Here is an 18,988-nt window from a genome sequence, read left to right as displayed (position 1 = left end):
AGAGGGGGGAGACATGGGAGGGAGAGGGGGAGACAGAGGGGTGGTATGGGAGGGAGGGGGAAAGAGGGGGGACGTGGGAGGGAGAGGGGGGAGACAGAGGGGGAGACAGGGGGGGCGTGGGAGGGAGAGGGGGAGACAGAGGGGGGGCATGGGAGAGAGAGAGGGGGAGACATGAGGGGGAGACGTGGGAGAGAGAGGGGGAGACGTGGGAGAGAGAGGGGGGAGACACAGGGGGAGACATGGGAGGGAGAGAGGGAGACAGAGGGGGAGACATTGGAGGGAGAGGGGGGAGACACAGGGGGAGACATGGGAGGGAGAGGGGAGACATGGGAGGGAGAGGGGGGAGACGTGGGAGGGAGAGGGGGTGACAGAGGGGGAGACATGGGAGACAGAGGGGGAGACGTGGGAGGGAGAGGGGGAGACAGAGGGGGAGGCATGGGACTGAGAGGGAGGAGACAGAGGGGGAGGCATGGGAGGGAGAGGGGGGAGACTGAGGGGCGGCATGGGACTGAGAGGGGGAGACAGGGGGAGGTATAGCGATACGGCGGCAGTAGCTCCGGAGGTAGAGCGGGTTGTGCTGCTGGTAACCACAGGGTTGCTAGTTTCGTGTCGAGGTGTCCCTGAGCGAGGCGCCTCACCCTGACTGCTCCCGACCAGCTGGCTGTCGCCTTGCAGGGTTGACTCCGCCGTCGGTGTCTGAACGGGTGAATGTTCGGGCAATGTTGTAAAGCGATTTGGATAAAAGGCCTCTATAAATGCAGTCCATTTAACATTAGAGATCTAGGGGGGAAGACGGACGGAGGGAGGGAGAGGATGGAGGGAGCGAGACAGAGAGGGGAGTAGAGACAGGAAGAGAGGCAGAGGGAGAGAGAGCGAGACAGAGAGGGGGGAGTAGAGACAGGAAGAGAGGCAGAGGGAGAGAGAGAGCGAGACAGAGAGGGGAGTAGAGACAGGAAGAGAGGCAGAGGGAGAGAGAGAGCGAGACAGAGAGGGGGGAGTAGAGACAGGAAGAGAGGCAGAGGGAGAGAGAGAGCGAGACAGAGAGGGGGGAGTAGAGACAGGAAGAGAGGCAGAGGGAGAGAGAGTGAGACAGAGAGGGGGGAGTGGAGACAGGAAGAGAGGCAGAGGGAGAGAGAGAGCGAGACAGAGAGGGGAGTAGAGACAGGAAGAGAGGCAGAGGGAGAGAGAGAGCGAGACAGAGAGGGGAGTAGAGACAGGAAGAGAGGCAGAGGGAGAGAGAGAGTGAGACAGAGAGGGGGGAGTAGAGACAGGAAGAGAGGCAGAGGGAGAGAGAGAGCGAGACAGAGAGGGGGGAGTAGAGACAGGAAGAGAGGCAGAGGGAGAGAGAGAGCGAGACAGAGAGGGGGGAGTAGAGACAGGAAGAGAGGCAGAGGGAGAGAGAGTGAGACAGAGAGGGGGGAGTAGAGACAGGAAGAGAGGCAGAGGGAGAGAGAGAGCGAGACAGAGAGGGGAGTAGAGACAGGAAGAGAGGCAGAGGGAGAGAGAGAGCGAGACAGAGAGGGGAGTAGAGACAGGAAGAGAGGCAGAGGGAGAGAGAGAGCGAGACAGAGAGGGGGGAGTAGAGACAGGAAGAGAGGCAGAGGGAGAGAGAGAGCGAGACAGAGAGGGGGGAGTAGAGACAGGAAGAGAGGCAGAGGGAGAGAGAGAGAGAGCGAGGGAGAGAGGGGAGGGTAGGGACAGGAAGCAAGGTTTAGGGAAAGGGGGGGAGAGAGATAATGGACGGGGGAGACAGAGGGAGGGCTGGGGGAGCGAGAGAAGGCTGTCTCTAATCGTGTATTTTCGGACCGCCTTTATTTATCCAGGGTGAAAGGTTGAACAAAGCAATTTAGTTTTTTCCATCCAACTACCTACCAAGTCACAGAGCTAATAAAAACCGAGCTGTTAAGATGCTTGGGTCCGTTTGACGCGCTGATCCTCTGCTTCTGTTGCAGAACAGAAACGTCGAGAAAAAACACAAAGTGTGTGTTTAAATTCTGCCTTCACACCTGCATTGAGTTTGCCTCCAAATCATTTGCCCCCTTCATATATCCCCCTCTTGCCCGTGGCCCCCGTCAGGTCTGGTGGTGGTCCAGGGTGAAGGCCAGGTGATCGACAGCTCCGTCCTGGACGCCTCCAACCTGCTGGCCAGCGTCCCCGAGGCGGAGCGCGGCCGTCTGGACGTGGTGTACGAGGTCACGCGCTTCCCCGCCCACGGGCGCCTCATCCTGGCCGGGACGCCCCTGGCGCGCAGCTCCCCGGTCTTCATGCAGCGCGACGTGACGCGCGGGTCCCTGGAGTACGTGCACGGCGACTCGGCCGCGCCCGCCGCCGACGGCTTCTCCTTCCGGGCGTACCTCAACCGGCCGCCGCAGGAGGTCGTCTCCTCGGCCCAGTCGGTGGTGCTGGAGGAGGAGCTCCACATCTCGGTGGGCGGCCGGGACTCCCGGCGGCCCCCCGAGCTGGTCAGCGAGGACGCCACGCTGGAGGTGCTGCAGGGCGCGTTCACCCTCCTGACCCAGAAGCACCTCAACACCCGGGACGAGGACAGCGCCCCCGACCAGGTGCGCTACGAGGTGACCGAGGGGCCCGGGAACGGCCGGCTGGTGCACGCGCTCTCCCTGGAGCCCCTCGTCGAGTTCAGCCAGGAGGCGGTCAACCGGGGGCGGGTGGGCTTCGTGAGCGACGGCAGCCTGGCCGCCGGCGCCGTGCGGTTCGTGCTGACGGACGGCAGCCACCGCACCGAGCCGTACGCGCTGCGCGTGGTGGTGCGGGCGCGCGCCCTGGTGCTGGCCGCCGCGCCCGAGGTCCGGGTGAGGCAGGGGGACGACGAGACCCCGCTGACGGAGGACATCCTGCGGGCGGACGCGGGGGGCCCCCCGGACGAGGAGGTGGTGTACAACATCACCGAGGCGCCCCGCTACGCCGCCGTCATGGTGGACCGCCTGCCCACCTCGGCCTTCACGCAGACGCAGGTCCGCGAGGGCCGCGTCAGCGTGCGCTTCGTCAAGTCCACGTCGCCGCGCGACAGCGTGGCCCTGGTGGCGTCGGTGGGGCCCGGCGGGGCCGTGAGCGCCTCGACCGTCCTCCGCATCACGGTGGAGCCGCTGGCCGCCGTCGCCCGGGACGCCGTGCTGCCGCGCGGCGCGCTGGTCCGCCTGGACCGGGCGCTGCTGGACGCCAGCGCCCTGGAGAACAAGACGGGGGCGGCGCCCGTCTTCAGCGTGGTGCAGCAGCCGCGGCGGGCGCGCTTCGTGCGCGCCGGGGGCCCCGGGGCGGGCCAGCCCCTGGACACCTTCACCCAGCGGGACCTGGACCAGGGCCGCGTCGCCATGGAGATCTCCGACGGCACGCCGGCGGAGGGGGCCCGGGGCGACGGCGTCCACCGGGACGAGGCGCGCTTCCTGCTCAAGGCGCACGGCGTGCCGCCGGCCGAGTGCACGCTCTCCTTCCTGACGGAGCCCTACAACGCCTCCGCCGTCTACCCCGTCGCCCTGCTGCGGGCGCCCGAGGGCGGCGACGACGACCTCCCGGGCGGAGCCGTCCCCCGTCCCGCCGCCACCGACGACCCCCGCCGGAGGGTCGACGACAACCTGACCCGCGGCGACCCGGGCACCACCACCACCCTGAACCCGGGGAAGGCCACCGACCAAAAGCCGGTGGTGTCGCGGCGCAACAACCTGTGGCCCATCCTCATCCCCATCCTCATCATCCTGCTGCTCCTGCTCCTGGCGGCCATCGTGGCCTACTGCCTGATACGCAAGAACAAGACGGGCAAGCACAACGTGCAGATGGTGGCCGCCAAGCCCAAGAACGGCGAGGTGGCGAGCTCCGAGACCTTCCGCAAGACGGACGCGGCCGGGAACATCCCCATGTCCAACATGGACGGGAAGGACGCCGACCCGGAGCTGCTGCAGCACTGTCGGACCACGGACCCTGCGCTGAAAAAGAACCAGTACTGGGTCTAAGACTGTCTCCCCAGGGCCGGAGACAGAGGTCCACCCTCAGGTCCGTACAACACTGCCTCCGGAGTTACTCATCGTGTTTAGCGTCGTAAGACCTCTCTTGCCGCAGCAATAGAACTGACTAGAATTCAACTCTTAACTTTTGGTTACTCACTTTGCGCTTCATCTGTGGAACAATACTCAGGCAACGAAACACTGAATATCCATCGGCAAACGACGAGGCGTTATTTTTCTCATTCTCTCGGAGGCTTTAGCTATGTCTATTTATTTTAGTTTTTTCATTCTGTTTTTTTCTGAACGGGGCACGAGCGAGGACATGGACACGCTCTGTGTGTGTTTGCAAAAAAACGAACGTTATTTTTTTGTGTGCCCGGTCAAGGTCTTTCACGTGACTACGAAAGCAGCGTTTAGAGTGGCCATTTTAGGAGTTCTGTTTGATTGGCGGTAGAACTTCTGATTCGGTTCAGAGAACTGCCTCATGGTGATGAGAGATGAGCCTTCATTAACAAAAACGCCCTGAACATCAAGTCTTAAAGACGGCCACTTTAAATGTCTTTTCATTTGTAGTTATATGCAGTCATAACGAATTTCCTTTTCCTTGAAATTCGGTGCATTTTCATAGTACAATAACGTACAATACCTAGGATATGCGGGCCAAGTTTGGTAAGAATTTAGTGTCTTATTCAGGGAAAATTACAGCTTCCATAAACCTAGAAGCCCACACAATAAAACCGTGCGGCAGTGCAGATTATATTGAATTTAGACTTAACTGAATTCCATCATCTTCCACACTTTCTAAGTTCTGTTTGTTTCCCCGAGGACGTGTCTATATATTCACCAGGCTGGCACATCCTTCACCACAGAGCTGCATGGTACCTCACTCCTAAACCAATAGGAGGAATCCATTTTGTGGCCTCTGCCTTTTACACGTTTTTATTGGCTGACGAGCGGAGATGAGGTCATGTGGAACAAGCTGGGTTTCCATTTTCCAAGCCTGCTATTAAGATTTCATCAAAAAAAAAAATCTAAGACTGACTGCTGTCTAACTGACTAGGAACTGTTTGTGAAACACACTTCACTGGAGTCAGTAGGATTCCACCCCACCCGCAAGGCATTTTGGGTAATTTCTCTCTGACGTCATGCATTCCGTATATATTAGCTGTGATGGAAGAAACAAAAACCAGTCTTAAACCTACGATTAATGCTTTATTGATTACGTGGCTTTCAAGCTATTTTTAGTTTTTATTGTTGTCATTGTTGTTATTAGACGATCTGAAAAGATAGTCAAATGATCAGGATGTGCATTCATACACTTTCAAATTCTTATCAACGAACAGCAAAGTGATAGAACCAAGAATCATAATCCAAAAACTAGCGAAATCTAGAACAGAGTGGTTAAAGAACGCTGCCGTTCATTGTTAAACTAAAAAAAATAAAACTGAAAAATCAGGGTACATCACTACTGTGTTTTCCTAACCCTCATTCACAAAGACACGCCACAGCGATTAACAAGAGTTAACATGTATTCAGAGAGATACCATAGAGTATTTGTTGTATATTTCCTTTATCATTTACATGGTTGAAGATGGTACCTTTTATACTTTCCTAGTTATATGCTTAAGTACACCCTTTCTGTCATGCTTTGTATATCTGTCTTCTATCTGCGTAGTGGTTTTCGAGGGGATTTTGATTTAACTGACATCATAAGGTGGATTGTGTGATACATTTTCCCACTGGCTTTCCCATTATGGGCCTTGTTCACCCAGCAGCCATCTTGGTTCTAAATCCATACATACAGAACTCCCCATTCAGTTCCCCCATCCAGCTAGCATTTAGAACCAAGACGGAACCAAGATGGTGGCCAGGTGTATAAGGCCCGTCTCCCTACCTGTTGGCCCAAGGGCCATTCGCTTTTCTTGCTGGATCTACTAGAACCAACGTATCTTGCTATTGTTTCGTTGGGGGGGGGTTTGTGTGAAAAATATTCTATTTTTGGACAATGTTTTTGTGCTTAGTGGTATATATTAGTCATTGTTATCTTTCTACTTATCATTAGACTTCAAAGGCTTTGTGTGTGTGTGTGTGTGTGTGTGTGTGTGTGTGTGTGTGTGTGTGTGTGTGTGTGTGTGTGTGTGTGTGTGTGTGTGTGTGTGTGTGTGTGTGTGTTTTTATGTGCGTACATTTGTGCTTGCCAAATGTGCCTTAGCCATTCTCTCATTCCATTGCTGTGCCTCTATCTGCCACTGTAACACTTCCCTGGTGTTAGCTTGAAGCTACTGTTTTCATATTGATCTCTATCATTCCCCGTTATCATCATTCATTATTTATTTTAATTTTTTTCATTACAATTGTCAGAATTCATTTTTTTCCAAAACAACAGTGATATAAGAGTCATACAACAGAAGACAATTTCTCTTTTTGAAACCGGAATAATGTCTAACAAAGCTACTTCATAGAGTTGTCCATGCACTAATAGAAATAAAACTTTCATGCAACAAAAGCTGAGCTGTTTTTTGTTATTACATTGACCCCTTTACCGAGCCTGCAGGATAATTAAAACATGTGTGGCTGCAAACATTTTTATGAGCATATGCTTTCCCTTTTAAGACAATAAAACGAGGACACAACGACATTAATTGTATTGCTGCACGGTGGACCATTGTCTGGATAGCTCTGGACGCTTCATCCCCCTTTGCCACCAGGTGGTGCTAGTCTGCGAGCAAAAGTGCAGCCGTTCGTCAGCACTTTAACAAGGCCCTCTCGGACGGTCACTATTTCCAATGAGTGCCCTTTTCTCTCTGACACAACGCTTATTTTTTGGTTTCTTTCCCTGTATGATATTTTCTTACCAAGTTGACTGCTGATGCTCTCGTACATTTTGTCCTCATGGTCTATTTCATAATCGGCCTTTACTGTGAGTTTAGGCCAGAGGAGTTTAGGCTGCCTACCGTTATAACAGCTGTACATTCACCCTTGTCTGCCTTATACCATTAAAATAAAGAATACTCCATTATGGGATGTATCACTATCTCAAGCGGTGTGTGGTGTGTGAAACCGGTTTTCTTAAGTTCTCACAGGTTAGGCTCTATATTTAGAGAAAGGGGGTTTATCTTAGTCAGTGCAATTACATCTGGCCTATGCCTTTTTATGGGATGTGTGTTGTATGCAGGGTAGCTGTTATTGAACTGTGTTTCTGAATGAAAACTGAACAGTAAACAAAAGTTGTTTTTCTCCCTTGTTTATGTTTTTGGTTTCTTGTTTATTGGTGAGAATTTCTCGCGCATGCAAACCAATTATCAGCAGGATATGCATCACATGTCCTGTTGAAATGTTCGCGTTTTGTTGGCCATGTTAAATAAAGGCGCTCTATGTCAGTACACTATCTGCTACACACCACTACTGATTTGGACTGCATTTGAAAGTAAGCTTATACCCTGGCAGACTTACAACACAAAAATACAGCACTAGCTTTTTACCAACAGCAGTTAGGGTGTTAACCTCTAATATTATTGGGAGCTTGGAACTATGTGCTTGAACCCGGTTGTAGAAGAAACATTGGTTCACTTTATTCTTAACCCTCGATATATATCATTAAACTCGATTGTCTCTCAAAGTGCGGGGTATCTATCGTAGGCATGTGATAGAAAAAGCCCTCAGTCCATTTCACTGAGTGAAAGTCTCTCAAATCGTTTTCATTAGTCAGCAGTGCACTCGACATTCGTCCATGCCTCACAGAAAGAAATGTTTTCCATACCGCACTCTGACAAGGGTTGTATTGTATTTCTGGAGTGGTTTGTGGAACATTTCTCCTGTTCAACTAAACATTGTGGTTTGGTTTAATGGTCAACCTAGGTCTAAACGTACAGTATATACTGTATTTGTTGGATTGTACACTGCAGTCTAAAATCTGTATGCAAAGCAGTATATGCAACAAAAACTGAATTCAGTCAGTTCAATATAGGAAGGTGAATTGTGAAATTTATTGCGATTTATGTTTATGTATCACCACTGCAAAGACTACAACACCCTGACTTTGATGATTGCTGTCACAAACCACTCAATACATGTACGCAAACGAAATATCTCTGCGGATAAAGCAAAGGATTGTGTGTCAGGTTGAGGGATGCGTGTTCACAGTGCCATGCTGTTGGCATGCAGCTGTTCCCCAGAGCATGTGTTCAGGTCTGATGACCCAAGGTCAACCCTACAGCACTGTGGAGTACAAGACTGTTCTGTCCCACTGATACACGCACTTGTCCGGTCGTTAACACGCGTGTACAGACACATGCGTGCACGCATGTGCACGCATGTGCACATGTGCACATGCGCCCACACACACTTAACACAAACACACATGCACTGGATAAGAGTGATAAGCATGTGTATGTGTCAGTATGGGCCATGATAAAGAACAATTCTATCATCAATTGCTGTCCTGTTGCATTGTAGAGCATGGCATCCCAGCATGGGAAACGGAAGAGAGAGCGATAGGATACAAGGCAACAAAGACATGACATTCTGCCATTTTGAACTGGTACCACACCATGTAAGACTAACCAAGAACATGGTCAGAAAAATGTGTTTGTCAGCACTCCCACTGCATCCTGAACGCCTTCCGGCAACATTCCATCCAGCGTCGGTTACTTTTTATTATCCAATTACTGTTCTTGATTCATAAAATCCACCAGTTAGCAAGAGCTCCTATTTTAGAGACTCAACATTAAAGCCTGAGCGTTAAACAACGAGGTCTTGTACTGGCTTGCTGTCAAACGATAAATGTCTTTTCAAATTGAGCTCATTCCATTTGTTTACAATACGCAGGCAAATTCCTAGTATACATCCGGGGCAATAAATTGCATTCTGGATCAATTTGGATCTACATTCTTAAATCCTAAACTCTTATTCTCGTTCAGTGACCTCAACCTAGCATCCTGGTGCTTGAGTCTGGGGAGAAGGGGGGGGGGGGGGGGGGAAACTACTCTCTCATATTGTGACTATGGACGGCAGTACCCATTTCAAAGGCTCTATGTCAATGTTACATATTATACCATTACGTTTGCGTTTTCCTGTGCATCTCATTAACCTGCAGTACATGACCGTTTTGTCATTTCCCAGGGTTATGTGTGTGTCCTGCAAACCCTACACACTGAATAACTTTGGTGCAAACCAAATACCGTGAAGGGGAAGAGGACAAGGAAAGAAAACATTGCATACCCGACCTCACCCCCTCTGGGGCACGATGTCATGGAAATACAATGTTTTTCCCGTGTGTGTGTGTGCGCGCGTTGTGTCCGTCCTTGCGTGTGTGTGCTTGTGTACATGTGTGTGCGTGTGTGTGCTTGTGTACATGTGTGTGCGTGTGTGCGTGTGTGCGTGTGTGGCGTGTGCGCGTGTGTGTGTGTGTGTGTGCGTGTGCGCGCGCGTGTGCGTGTGTGATGGGCTGGGACAGACTGCAGGGCTCGCCAAGAAAAACACAGCCCAGGCAGCCTCCCTTGTCCCTCCACCCACCGGCCGACATCGGCCTCGTTCTCCCTTCCTGCCCCGTCCCTGTCGACCCCTCCCCTCGTGTTCCTGTTGCTCCTCTTCCCCCTCTGGTAAGTCTCTCCCTCCGCCGGGACTTCGGGATGAGAGCACTTCTCCATACTTTGGATGCTGGACATGGACAACCGCTGTACTGCGGTCCTGCTCCTTCCAAACTGTTGATGCTGTTATGTGTTGCCCGGTAAGAAAGCTGCTGACGTTGTTGCCAAGACGACCGCAGAGTTTATTGGTGGCAATGGATGGTCTCGCTTCAAACAGATAAATACACGGACGGATTTTAGCCTACAGCCTTTAGTACACCCACTTTATCCCTTCCTAGACCACGGACCTAGTTCCCATACCCTGGGCCCACCCATCGACCCCTCCCCCCCCTCCCCCCCCCCCCCCCCCCCCAGCACTCAGCCCACCCTGGCCCCGCTGAAGCTGTGATGGAGCCAAGCCAGCCGTCTAGGAATGGCCAGGAAATGACAACGAGTTAACACCGTTCCCCTCTTCCTGCAAGCCCTTTAACAGCCTCTGCTTCTGTAAAGAAATGTATATTATCTTTTTTATATATGGAGGGATATTTCTTGGTGTGAAGGTTTTAGGGGGGAAAACTGGTTACACATAATATGAAAACCCAGCAACTATATATAAATAAAGTGTGAGGCAGATTTATTCAACATGGGGAAAGAATGTGTGATTGTATCATTTGGTGGACCCTTTTATCTCAAAATACCCCAGTGGGATTATCCAAATAACAATCTGTTTGAAGTCTCCTGTGCACGTCCACAGGTATTAAGTTTATGTTTTTTTTTTACCAATTTGAAGAAAAAGTTCAAAATGGTTGGTCTTGCTGCGAGCCACCCTGTCAGTCTGTCCTCCACACGGGGTAAAAAACGCACCGGTATCAAACCTGTTTCACGTCTTGCCTGTGTACATTGGCTTCACGTCACTCCCCTCTCTCTCCACCCACTTTCCTGTACATCTTGTCCTGTCCTTAAAGGAAAAGAAATGTCCCTAAAGAATCCTTATATGGTTTAAAATAATAAAGTGTAATCTGCCATGTGCTGGCTGATGAGTCCCCATCTGAACCAGGGGGGGGGCCGTATACCACGGGACGGTGCGGGGGGGGTGGGGGGGTTCCAGGTGGTTAACAGGCTTGGTATGCAGGAGGAAACCTGGTTATTTTGGGAGCGAAGCCAGGGAAGTCTGGAAAGTCACTCAAGGCTGCGGACCGCCACTGGCCTCTAGGTCAGACGCCGTCACACAGGACGGACTGGAAGGAACGGGCGGTGTGCACTGTTTGTAACTAGGTTTGCTTCTTCTCTTCTTATTCTAGCTTAGCTACCTGTGGTAGGCCTACGATATGCATGTTGTGGTCTGCAAATATCCACATTGATGCGTACTTTAGCAACATGATGTTCAATTTTATTGTGTAGCATCGTATGTAAAGTAACTCAAATGTGCATGAAATAACTCAGTTTAAGTATTTTTATTTGCAAAGATTATTATTATATTCGATACTATAGTTATAGATATTCAGTCTTGTATTTATGCATGAAACCTCCTTAACTTTTAATAACTCGTACAACCAGCTTTATGCACACACACAAAACCCACTAAGAATGTTTCTAATTAACCAAGAAAAGCAATGGTGCGAAGAATCTCCAGAGACCAATTCTGGAGTGTACCAACCACGTTTTAGGAGGAGGGGGGCTTCTAAAGCACTAAACCACGTTGAAAGTAGGGGCGGGGTTGGTATTTGGCATCTTTGGTTCCACACTACATCAAATGAGTTTGAGTCTCCTTGGTCAAATATTTGCTAGGATACAGCCTATCCGCACAATGCGCTTCCAGGTTTGGTCGTATAACTCTTAAACCGTATACCGTTCCTTATCACTGACAGCTACTGTTCTACTGTAAGTCAAGTATGTATCTGTACTTTGGTGTCTTAATAAAGTAATGTTTATAGATTTGCTGGAACTGAATCGTTCCTACTCACAATGTAGGAATTTATTTCATGATTAAAATCTGCTTTTAGAATGATGATTTTAGAAGCCCCTTTAGTTTCACAAATGCATGTGTGTGTGTGTGTTTGTGTGTGTGTGTGTGTGTGTGTGTGTGTGTGTGCGTGCGCGCACGTGCCTGCGTGTGTGTGCGTGCGTGAAAAGGAATGGGAAAATCTGAAATATTTAATTGATATGAGGAAAACAGAAATGAAGAGAAGGAGAAAAGGAGGGAGAGAGAGAATCTACCAGAAAGGCCAAGACAGTAATGGTTATTGCAGTCATTCCAGTGTCTGTTAAACCAGACAGAAATAATACATTGTTCCCCTTCACAAGAATGCACATTGAGGGAATCCGTTGAGGGTTAAGCTCCAGCACCAACGCCTAACCATGCAACATTAGCGGTTTGAATGCTCTGGAATTCCTCAAGTTAAACCCGGTTTCGTTATAGAAGGAATAAGGAAAAGACGAAATCGTCAGCCAAATAAATTAAAGGTGTAAATATTCCAAAGACATTCTGTTGCAAACAGCCTTCGACAACATATTGTTTATTGTTGGATCAACACTAAATCATAAACTGATATTCACACAGATGCAATCTGAATAACAGTACATGAGAATTGTTATCGGAAACATCTTTGCATGTGTGTGAGTCAACAAGAGAGAGAGACAGACTGGAAAGATCCACAAGTAAGGGGGCTTTTTTGTGGGGGGGGATGATGAAATCCTTATTAAGGTTTTGCTGTTGTTTTGGTTTTTCCTTTGGCTGCGATCTTGTTTACAGGGATTGTGGAGTGTCTCTGGAATGCTGTCTGGGATCTGAGGATACGGAAGGTAGCGAGGGCCTGGAGAAGAGTAGGACAACACCAAAGGACCATTTAACAAGCAGCTTTCAAGGACTTAGCCGTCTTTACAAGCCGCATTTGAGGCACCTTGGCTGACATGAAAGGAGTCAGGCCTATTGTTAAGGACTAAGACAGTAGCCTTTTGAAAGAGCACATTTGTGGAAAGAATATTTTGTGCTGAACAGTTAGTGATTCAAAACCTGAGGTCCCATCCATCTTTTGAAGTCCTCTCTTGCAAAGTTGATGCGTGTACCAGAGAGGGAAAGGGAGAGCGAGAGAGAGGGGGAGCGTGTATGCGGCGAGTGTGTGCGTGTGTGTAGTAGGCCTATTAGTAGTCGTTGGTATTAATGCTAGATGAACCTATGCTTAACTTATGGTCAGTGAACGTTGGTCTTATTCTCTGACCTTTGTGGTATGATTCGGTAAAGGCTTGTTGTAGCATGGAGTGTGGCAAGACAACGTGGATTGATAGGCCTCTGTCTGGTCCGTGTTCGGCCAGTCATCTCGTTAGGGGAACGGGGAACACCTGAGCAACCCTTCCAAGTACTCGTCTACATCCCAGTAGTAGTACACAAGTTTTCAGTTAGTTCTAATGCTCCCTTCAGTCATAACTCTGAGGCAGAAATTCCGACTTCCTTTTAGGACAAATCAAATAAAACAGGTTTCTGGTCAGCAACTTGGTCATGATTTCTCAAACCCCATCCCAAGTATCAATGTTGTTTGACATAATTTCAACATGGCCTCCAACAACTATACTGTGAGTTAAAACTATACATTTTATAAGATTGTATGAATTTAAATAACAATTTTGAAACATTTATGATTTTAACAGTTTTCAAAGTACTTCCAGACCAATCAGCTTGCCAAAACGGTAGATGGTTAAACTCATACAATTAAACATTAATGTGGTTATTAGCTTTTTAAGAGTCCATTTGTAGACTAGAGTCCATTTGTAGACTTGTAGCTCGAACGCACGCAGGTGGAGGTGACATGTTTCCCACTTCCGTTGTCCGACCTCCAGTCATTAACAACAGCAGCAGCAGAAGATGGCGTTAAAGGGAAAACACTTTTCGTTGTCTCTTAACTAAAGCTCAGTTGTTGATATTCTATTGACTATTAACCTTACGGTTACAAGTCAATCCGCTGTAAATCATGAGCTACAAAAGCTAGGGCCTTTTGTAACCTGTTGAGAGAATTGAGTGTGCAGCTTGTGTTTATTTGCCTAGATTCCAGTGAGTTATCTTCTGAGCCATGCGTTGGATCATAATGGTGTTTATAGAAGTCAAAGATAAAAAAGGAGGGCAGTTAATGACCCTAGATCATTTTTGGGTAAATTTAGCGCTTTTGTCTTTTTAGGATTTTATGTTGAGCCCACTCAGTCAAATTACACTTTACAAGCATTCAAATTTGTGTTAAAGTGCTCACATTTAGAGTTAGTTTTGCTGTTTTAACACTTTTATTCCAACTTACTTTGGCCAGTAAAATGTTTATTCCCAGCATCCAGACAGCTTGTTTTGAGTCATTGGATGACTGAGCCTTGCTTAGCATCTTAAACAGTTTCTCATGTTCTTTAAGCCTTTAACTGCTAAGTCACTTACTGCACTCATTACTTTTGTGCTTCCAGTCTGGGATTAATAAAGTACAAATACACAGTATTTTGACACTTTTCCTAGTTTTGTTCAATGTTAGAAAAGACAAAAGAATATAACGCATCAACCCATGATTCAGTTGATCTATTGATTTTTCTTTACCTAAATCAATATTTTCCCTGGAGAGGAAATTACATTTCGAATGAAAGTGCCTGAAGTGAACAATCTACATAGTGGTGAAGGTTCAGGCAGAACCCTTATGTTGATAGAGGGCCCGTATTATACCACAATGTGAGATTGATTTATCATTAGGATTCATTATCAAAATCGACCGCCACAAGTGGGAGTCTCTTCCCAGTTGTATGATTGCTAGTGGTGATAGATTCATCCGGATGGATGTTGCTACTGTTCCAGGGTTCATGGGTTTGTGCTTCATTCCGTTATGATCCGCTGTTAATCTCTGTATTAGGTTGTCTCTCTTTTTTGTTATTAACATAACTAAATCTCTAAAAAAGCATTGACTGCTATGATTTGTGGGAATAGCTGAACTGATATAATGAACCATATTTGCCGTAGACTTACCAAGGCTATCTTCAGAAAGGTTTTTAGGTGAGTTTTTTTCTCTGTTGGCATTTGGCATGCGTGTTTCATCATACATATAAATCTAATAACTGTAAACATTAATATCCCCTTTCTTTTTCTGCAACATAATTCATAAACTTGGAAGAATTCTTGGGAGAAAGAATGAATCCTAGTCTGAACGGGATCATCCCCTGTCTCATTTAAGAGGAAGTGCTGAAATGTAAGACTTGGACACACTCACTGGTGTTATCAAAGTGTCTAAGCATGATAAACGGCCATTTAAGCATAATCTTCAAATTTCTGCTGTCTGCAAACTCTTGATAATCATTCAACACAGTGAAGACCTTTTCCCGTCAACCTCATGCGTATCATGTGGTGTGTGACGTCAACCGCAAGGTATTTATGTCATTACAAACTTAGATAACAAGTGTCCCAGAGCCAACGGGCAGGATGCTAAAGTAGGGTATTTCCTACAATGCGTGTCATCTAGTGTCTGTTTGCCAGTCACCAGTTTAACAGTCACTGTTTTGTAGACTCTTTGTAGATGTTTGGATTTCAAACCCTCTTTCCTTTTTGGAAAAACAACCAATTTTTTCTCTTGGAAAAAGATATTTGATCTTTGAATATTACGTAACGGTTTAAAATGTTGCAGGCAACCCCGTTGGTTTGACCTATTAATTGGGACAATACCAAATATGATGTAAATATATTAGAACATTTCATCTCAATGAGGCCTATTTGAGATTCCTTTGTTTAAACTGTCTCGCCAAATTAAAAATTGTTTGCAATTATGTTATTCCTCACATTAGGAAAAAAACATAGACTAATTGTTACAACATTGTAGTTTGTTGTGAGTGGTTTCATCCTGAGCTATCTCGAATCGCCACTGGAGAATTATCTTCCATTCAGTTACGCTACCCTAATACTTGTACATGTTTCCTTGTTAACCATAAATCGGTACGGCAGCAGTACACTAATTCCATAAAACCGATTCACTTTGGACGTCAACGCGAGCCGTGCTGATAAACTCGTGCCGAGTGCTTTGGTTCAGAGTTGTCAAGGAACTCTGTCGCGAGACAGCTATGATCCATAGTCTTCCAGAGTGTCTCTGGAGCATCTGTCAGAAACACTAGGGCTGCTCGTACATTTCCATCTGCGTGGGAATCCATTAGGTTTTTATGGGCAGAGCGGTGAGTAACGTCTCGGTCATAACACAGCGCTGCGTGTCTAACCGATCGCTGTCAGTACCGTAGACTGTTGTCTTTTAGTTTAACATTACTTATTTCATGGTAAACTATAAGTAAACGCAGTTTGTAAACCCCTAGTCATGTTTAAAGGAAAGCAAAGTTTACCATCTCTTCCGCGTTGATCATTTGTGATCTTTTGTTCAGCAAAACTGCTAAACAAAAAAGAATTGACCTTTTGTTACCAGAATGGTATTTTCCTTTTGTGCTTGTCCAGAAAGTAATATTTTTTCATGTCTTACTGAGAGAGAGAGAGAGAGAGAGAGAGAGAGAGAGAGAGAGAGAGAGAGAGAGAGAGAGAGAGAGAGAGAGAGAGAGAGAGAGAGAGAGAGAGAGAGAGGAGAGGAGAGAGAGAGAGAGAGAGAGAGAGAGAGAGAGAGAGAGAGAGAGAGAGAGAGAGAGAGAGAGAGAGAGAGAGAGAGAGAGAGGGGGGGGCCGGCCCAAGTCAAGTGGAATTAGGCCAAATAAGGTTTGAATGTTGGCTTTTGGCCCCCGCTGTGTTCTCAAGACCTGAAGAGCAGTGACCCGAGGGAGGAGGAGGGATTACAAGGAGCGCGCTGTGTTAGAGCACGCTGGCTTCACCATCTGTTGCCATTGTTTTCCTGGAGGGCCGCAATACTGCGGGCCTTCGGGGTCAAGTCTGTGTCAACGTACCAAGAGTCTCAACCATAATTCTCAGACACACCCACACAACACAGAAAACACACACCCACGCAAGACAGAAAACACAAACACACGCCAACACAGAAATCAGTGATCACAAATACACACACGCAGCACAGAAATCACACACCCACACTCAAAACACATACCCACACAAAACACAAAATAAATAAACACCCACACAAGGCCGGCAAGCATGTGTTTGAAAAACGCACACAATATTGGTAATTATTACATTTATCCAAAAAAGGTAGGAAACGGATTGTTTACTACTTGACTCACTGGTTAAGGGCCTTGTCGTTTAGATATAAAGCACATTTGGTTCCATACTTGACTATCCCACACTGATTCTACATCAAGAGGGACTCTACTTTGTGTTCTCTGAAGTAAAAGTCCCTCCCCCCTTTCTTCCCCTCTCCTCCCCTCCCCCAGACTCTCTCTCTCTCTCTCTCTGCAGCTCTCTCGCTCTCTCTCTGCAGCTCTCTCTCTCTGCAGCTCTCTCTCTCTCTGCAGCTCTCTCTCTCTGCAGCTCTCTCTCTCTGCAGCTCTCTCTCTCTCTCTCTGCAGCTCTCTCTCTCTCTCTCTGCATCTCTCTCTCTCTCTCTCTCTCTCTCTCTCTCTCTCTCTCTCTCTCTCTCTCTCTCTCTCTCTCTCTCTCTCTCTCTCTCTCTCTCTCATCCTATACCGTCTTTCCTTCACAGACCTTGTGCTCACATCTCCTATGATCCTCATGTATGCGTGCTGCTTTTTTATGGACATCTGCTGGCACTTTGTGCACTAATGTTTTTACCACGTGCCAGCCAATAAGTTTGTTTAACTCCCTGAACACTTTTCGATTAAGGTAGTGTACGGCTTTTGGTGTTGATATAATTACAAAAATATAAATATCAAAGAAATAATAATATACGGGCAATATATCTACTAGATTCTATTATTATTAATCATATTTTTTAAGAATGGAAAATCTCCTGGATGGTTGAAGTGTCGTCATTCACGTTCACCCAACCTTCTCCTCACAGTGATGGAGTCATCATTTTGGATAATATTTGATTTGGTTACCTGTTAAAAAAGAGGCAGTTGGCTTATCCCGACTTCAGCCGCTGTGGCCAATGGAAAGAAGAAGATTGAAAACATACACACAGACACACTATAGGAGTACAGGTCAACTCTTTTTTCGCTTTTACAGTCTTTCCAGAATTCCTCACCCACACATTCAACGGAGAAATGCGCTGTAAGCAATAGTGTGGAAACAGCACCGGGAGCTGGAAGCTTGCCAAGAAACTCACTTTACTGCTGTAAATCCACTTCTTGCTATACCCTCCTCTTCTTTCTCTTTCCCTCATTAATTCGTTTGGAGATGTTTCATTCCTCTCATTTAGAAGCCTAGAAATGTACAGAAACGCAGCCCATTTTTTTTATATTACAATGAAGTCTTCGAAACGCTTTGAACGTATTGCGGTATAATAATAAGTGAACCTATGGGCCCCTACGGAACGTGGCCAAATATCATGCCGGTGATGTCACTTCCTTGACTGAGAAGGCTCCACACAACCTGAAGAATGTTGGAACACGGCCAGTGGTGTATGTTTATGCCGTGGACGAGAACAACTTTCCCTTTCAACTGAAAAGGTGTTGAGATAATGTTTACAGATAACCCCAGACCTACATCAGAGAGCAGGGTGTCCTAGATAATAATCAATTTGGAAAACTTTATTGCTTTGACCTGCCGCTTTGGATAGAAAATTAGGTTTTGAGTTTCATATAAATGAATTCCAGTGAGAACGTGTATCATTCCAGCGGTGGACTCCAGCTGTTGACTCATTCCAGCTGAAGATAAAAAAGTCTTTGCTTTCACTTTAAAGGCACCCAGTGCAACTTTATGTAAACATTCAATGAAAAATAAACATTCAATTTCTAGTCTTTTTTACACGTCGTAAGTTTCAATAACTCCATACCATTACATATTGACATTCAAGGAGCAAAGATGAGACGTCGTTGTGTGGTGAGAACTGATAGAAAATCGTAAACAACAACAATCGCCGGTGGGGAGAAGCCATTTTTCCATTGACTGGAAGCCTGCTTTATTTATTGTAGGTTACAAAAAATAAAGAAAATGGCGACATTGTTGTTATCGATTTTGTATCAGTTCTCACCACACAACGACGTCTCATCTTTGCTGCTTAAATGTCGGTATGTAATGGTATGGAGTTATTGAAACTTACTACGTGTAAAAAAGACTAGAAATTGAATGTTTATTTTTAAGCCTCGAAAGTTGCACTGGGTGCCTTTTTAATATGAATATTCCTCAGTGAGCTATTCAATCTGAGGAATCGGATAAAAGAACCCTGCAGACAGACGGAGAGGTCCAATAAGAGAAGCGTCCAATTAGGGCAATCCAATTAGAAAAGCTTTTAATAAGACAGGCGCCCAATAAACCAGCCAGGTTTAAATAAACACTGAGGACATCCATCGAGGTTGGGGTAGTAAGCCTTGCCTTCCAGACACCTGAAGTATCGTGGTGCTGCTGGATTCACTGCTTCCGTCTTTGTTTGTATGGTTGTTCCTATTCTAATT

General features: G+C 47.1%; 3 protein-coding genes across 3 annotated transcripts in view; all 3 read left to right on the top strand.

Annotated features, from left to right (window-relative positions):
* Positions 1-6,462, top strand: part of cspg4 (chondroitin sulfate proteoglycan 4) — a 68,945-nt gene extending 62,483 nt beyond the window's left edge. The window contains exon 11 of the mRNA XM_060060282.1: positions 2,077-6,462. Within this exon, the coding sequence (XP_059916265.1) occupies positions 2,077-3,965 (1,889 nt within the window). The 3' untranslated portion in view covers positions 3,966-6,462. The remainder of the gene's footprint in view (positions 1-2,076) is intronic.
* Positions 1-18,988, top strand: part of sin3aa (SIN3 transcription regulator family member Aa) — a 533,056-nt gene that overhangs the window by 438,574 nt on the left and 75,494 nt on the right. The gene's annotated exons all lie outside the window — the stretch shown is intronic.
* ptpn9a (protein tyrosine phosphatase non-receptor type 9a) overlaps positions 1-18,988 on the top strand; it is a 282,448-nt gene that overhangs the window by 216,826 nt on the left and 46,634 nt on the right. The window lies entirely within an intron of this gene.

This window comes from Gadus macrocephalus, chromosome 9, assembly GCF_031168955.1.
Source record: "Gadus macrocephalus chromosome 9, ASM3116895v1".
Taxonomy (NCBI): Eukaryota; Metazoa; Chordata; class Actinopteri; order Gadiformes; family Gadidae; genus Gadus; species Gadus macrocephalus.
This window is presented reverse-complemented; position numbering and strand designations above follow the sequence as displayed.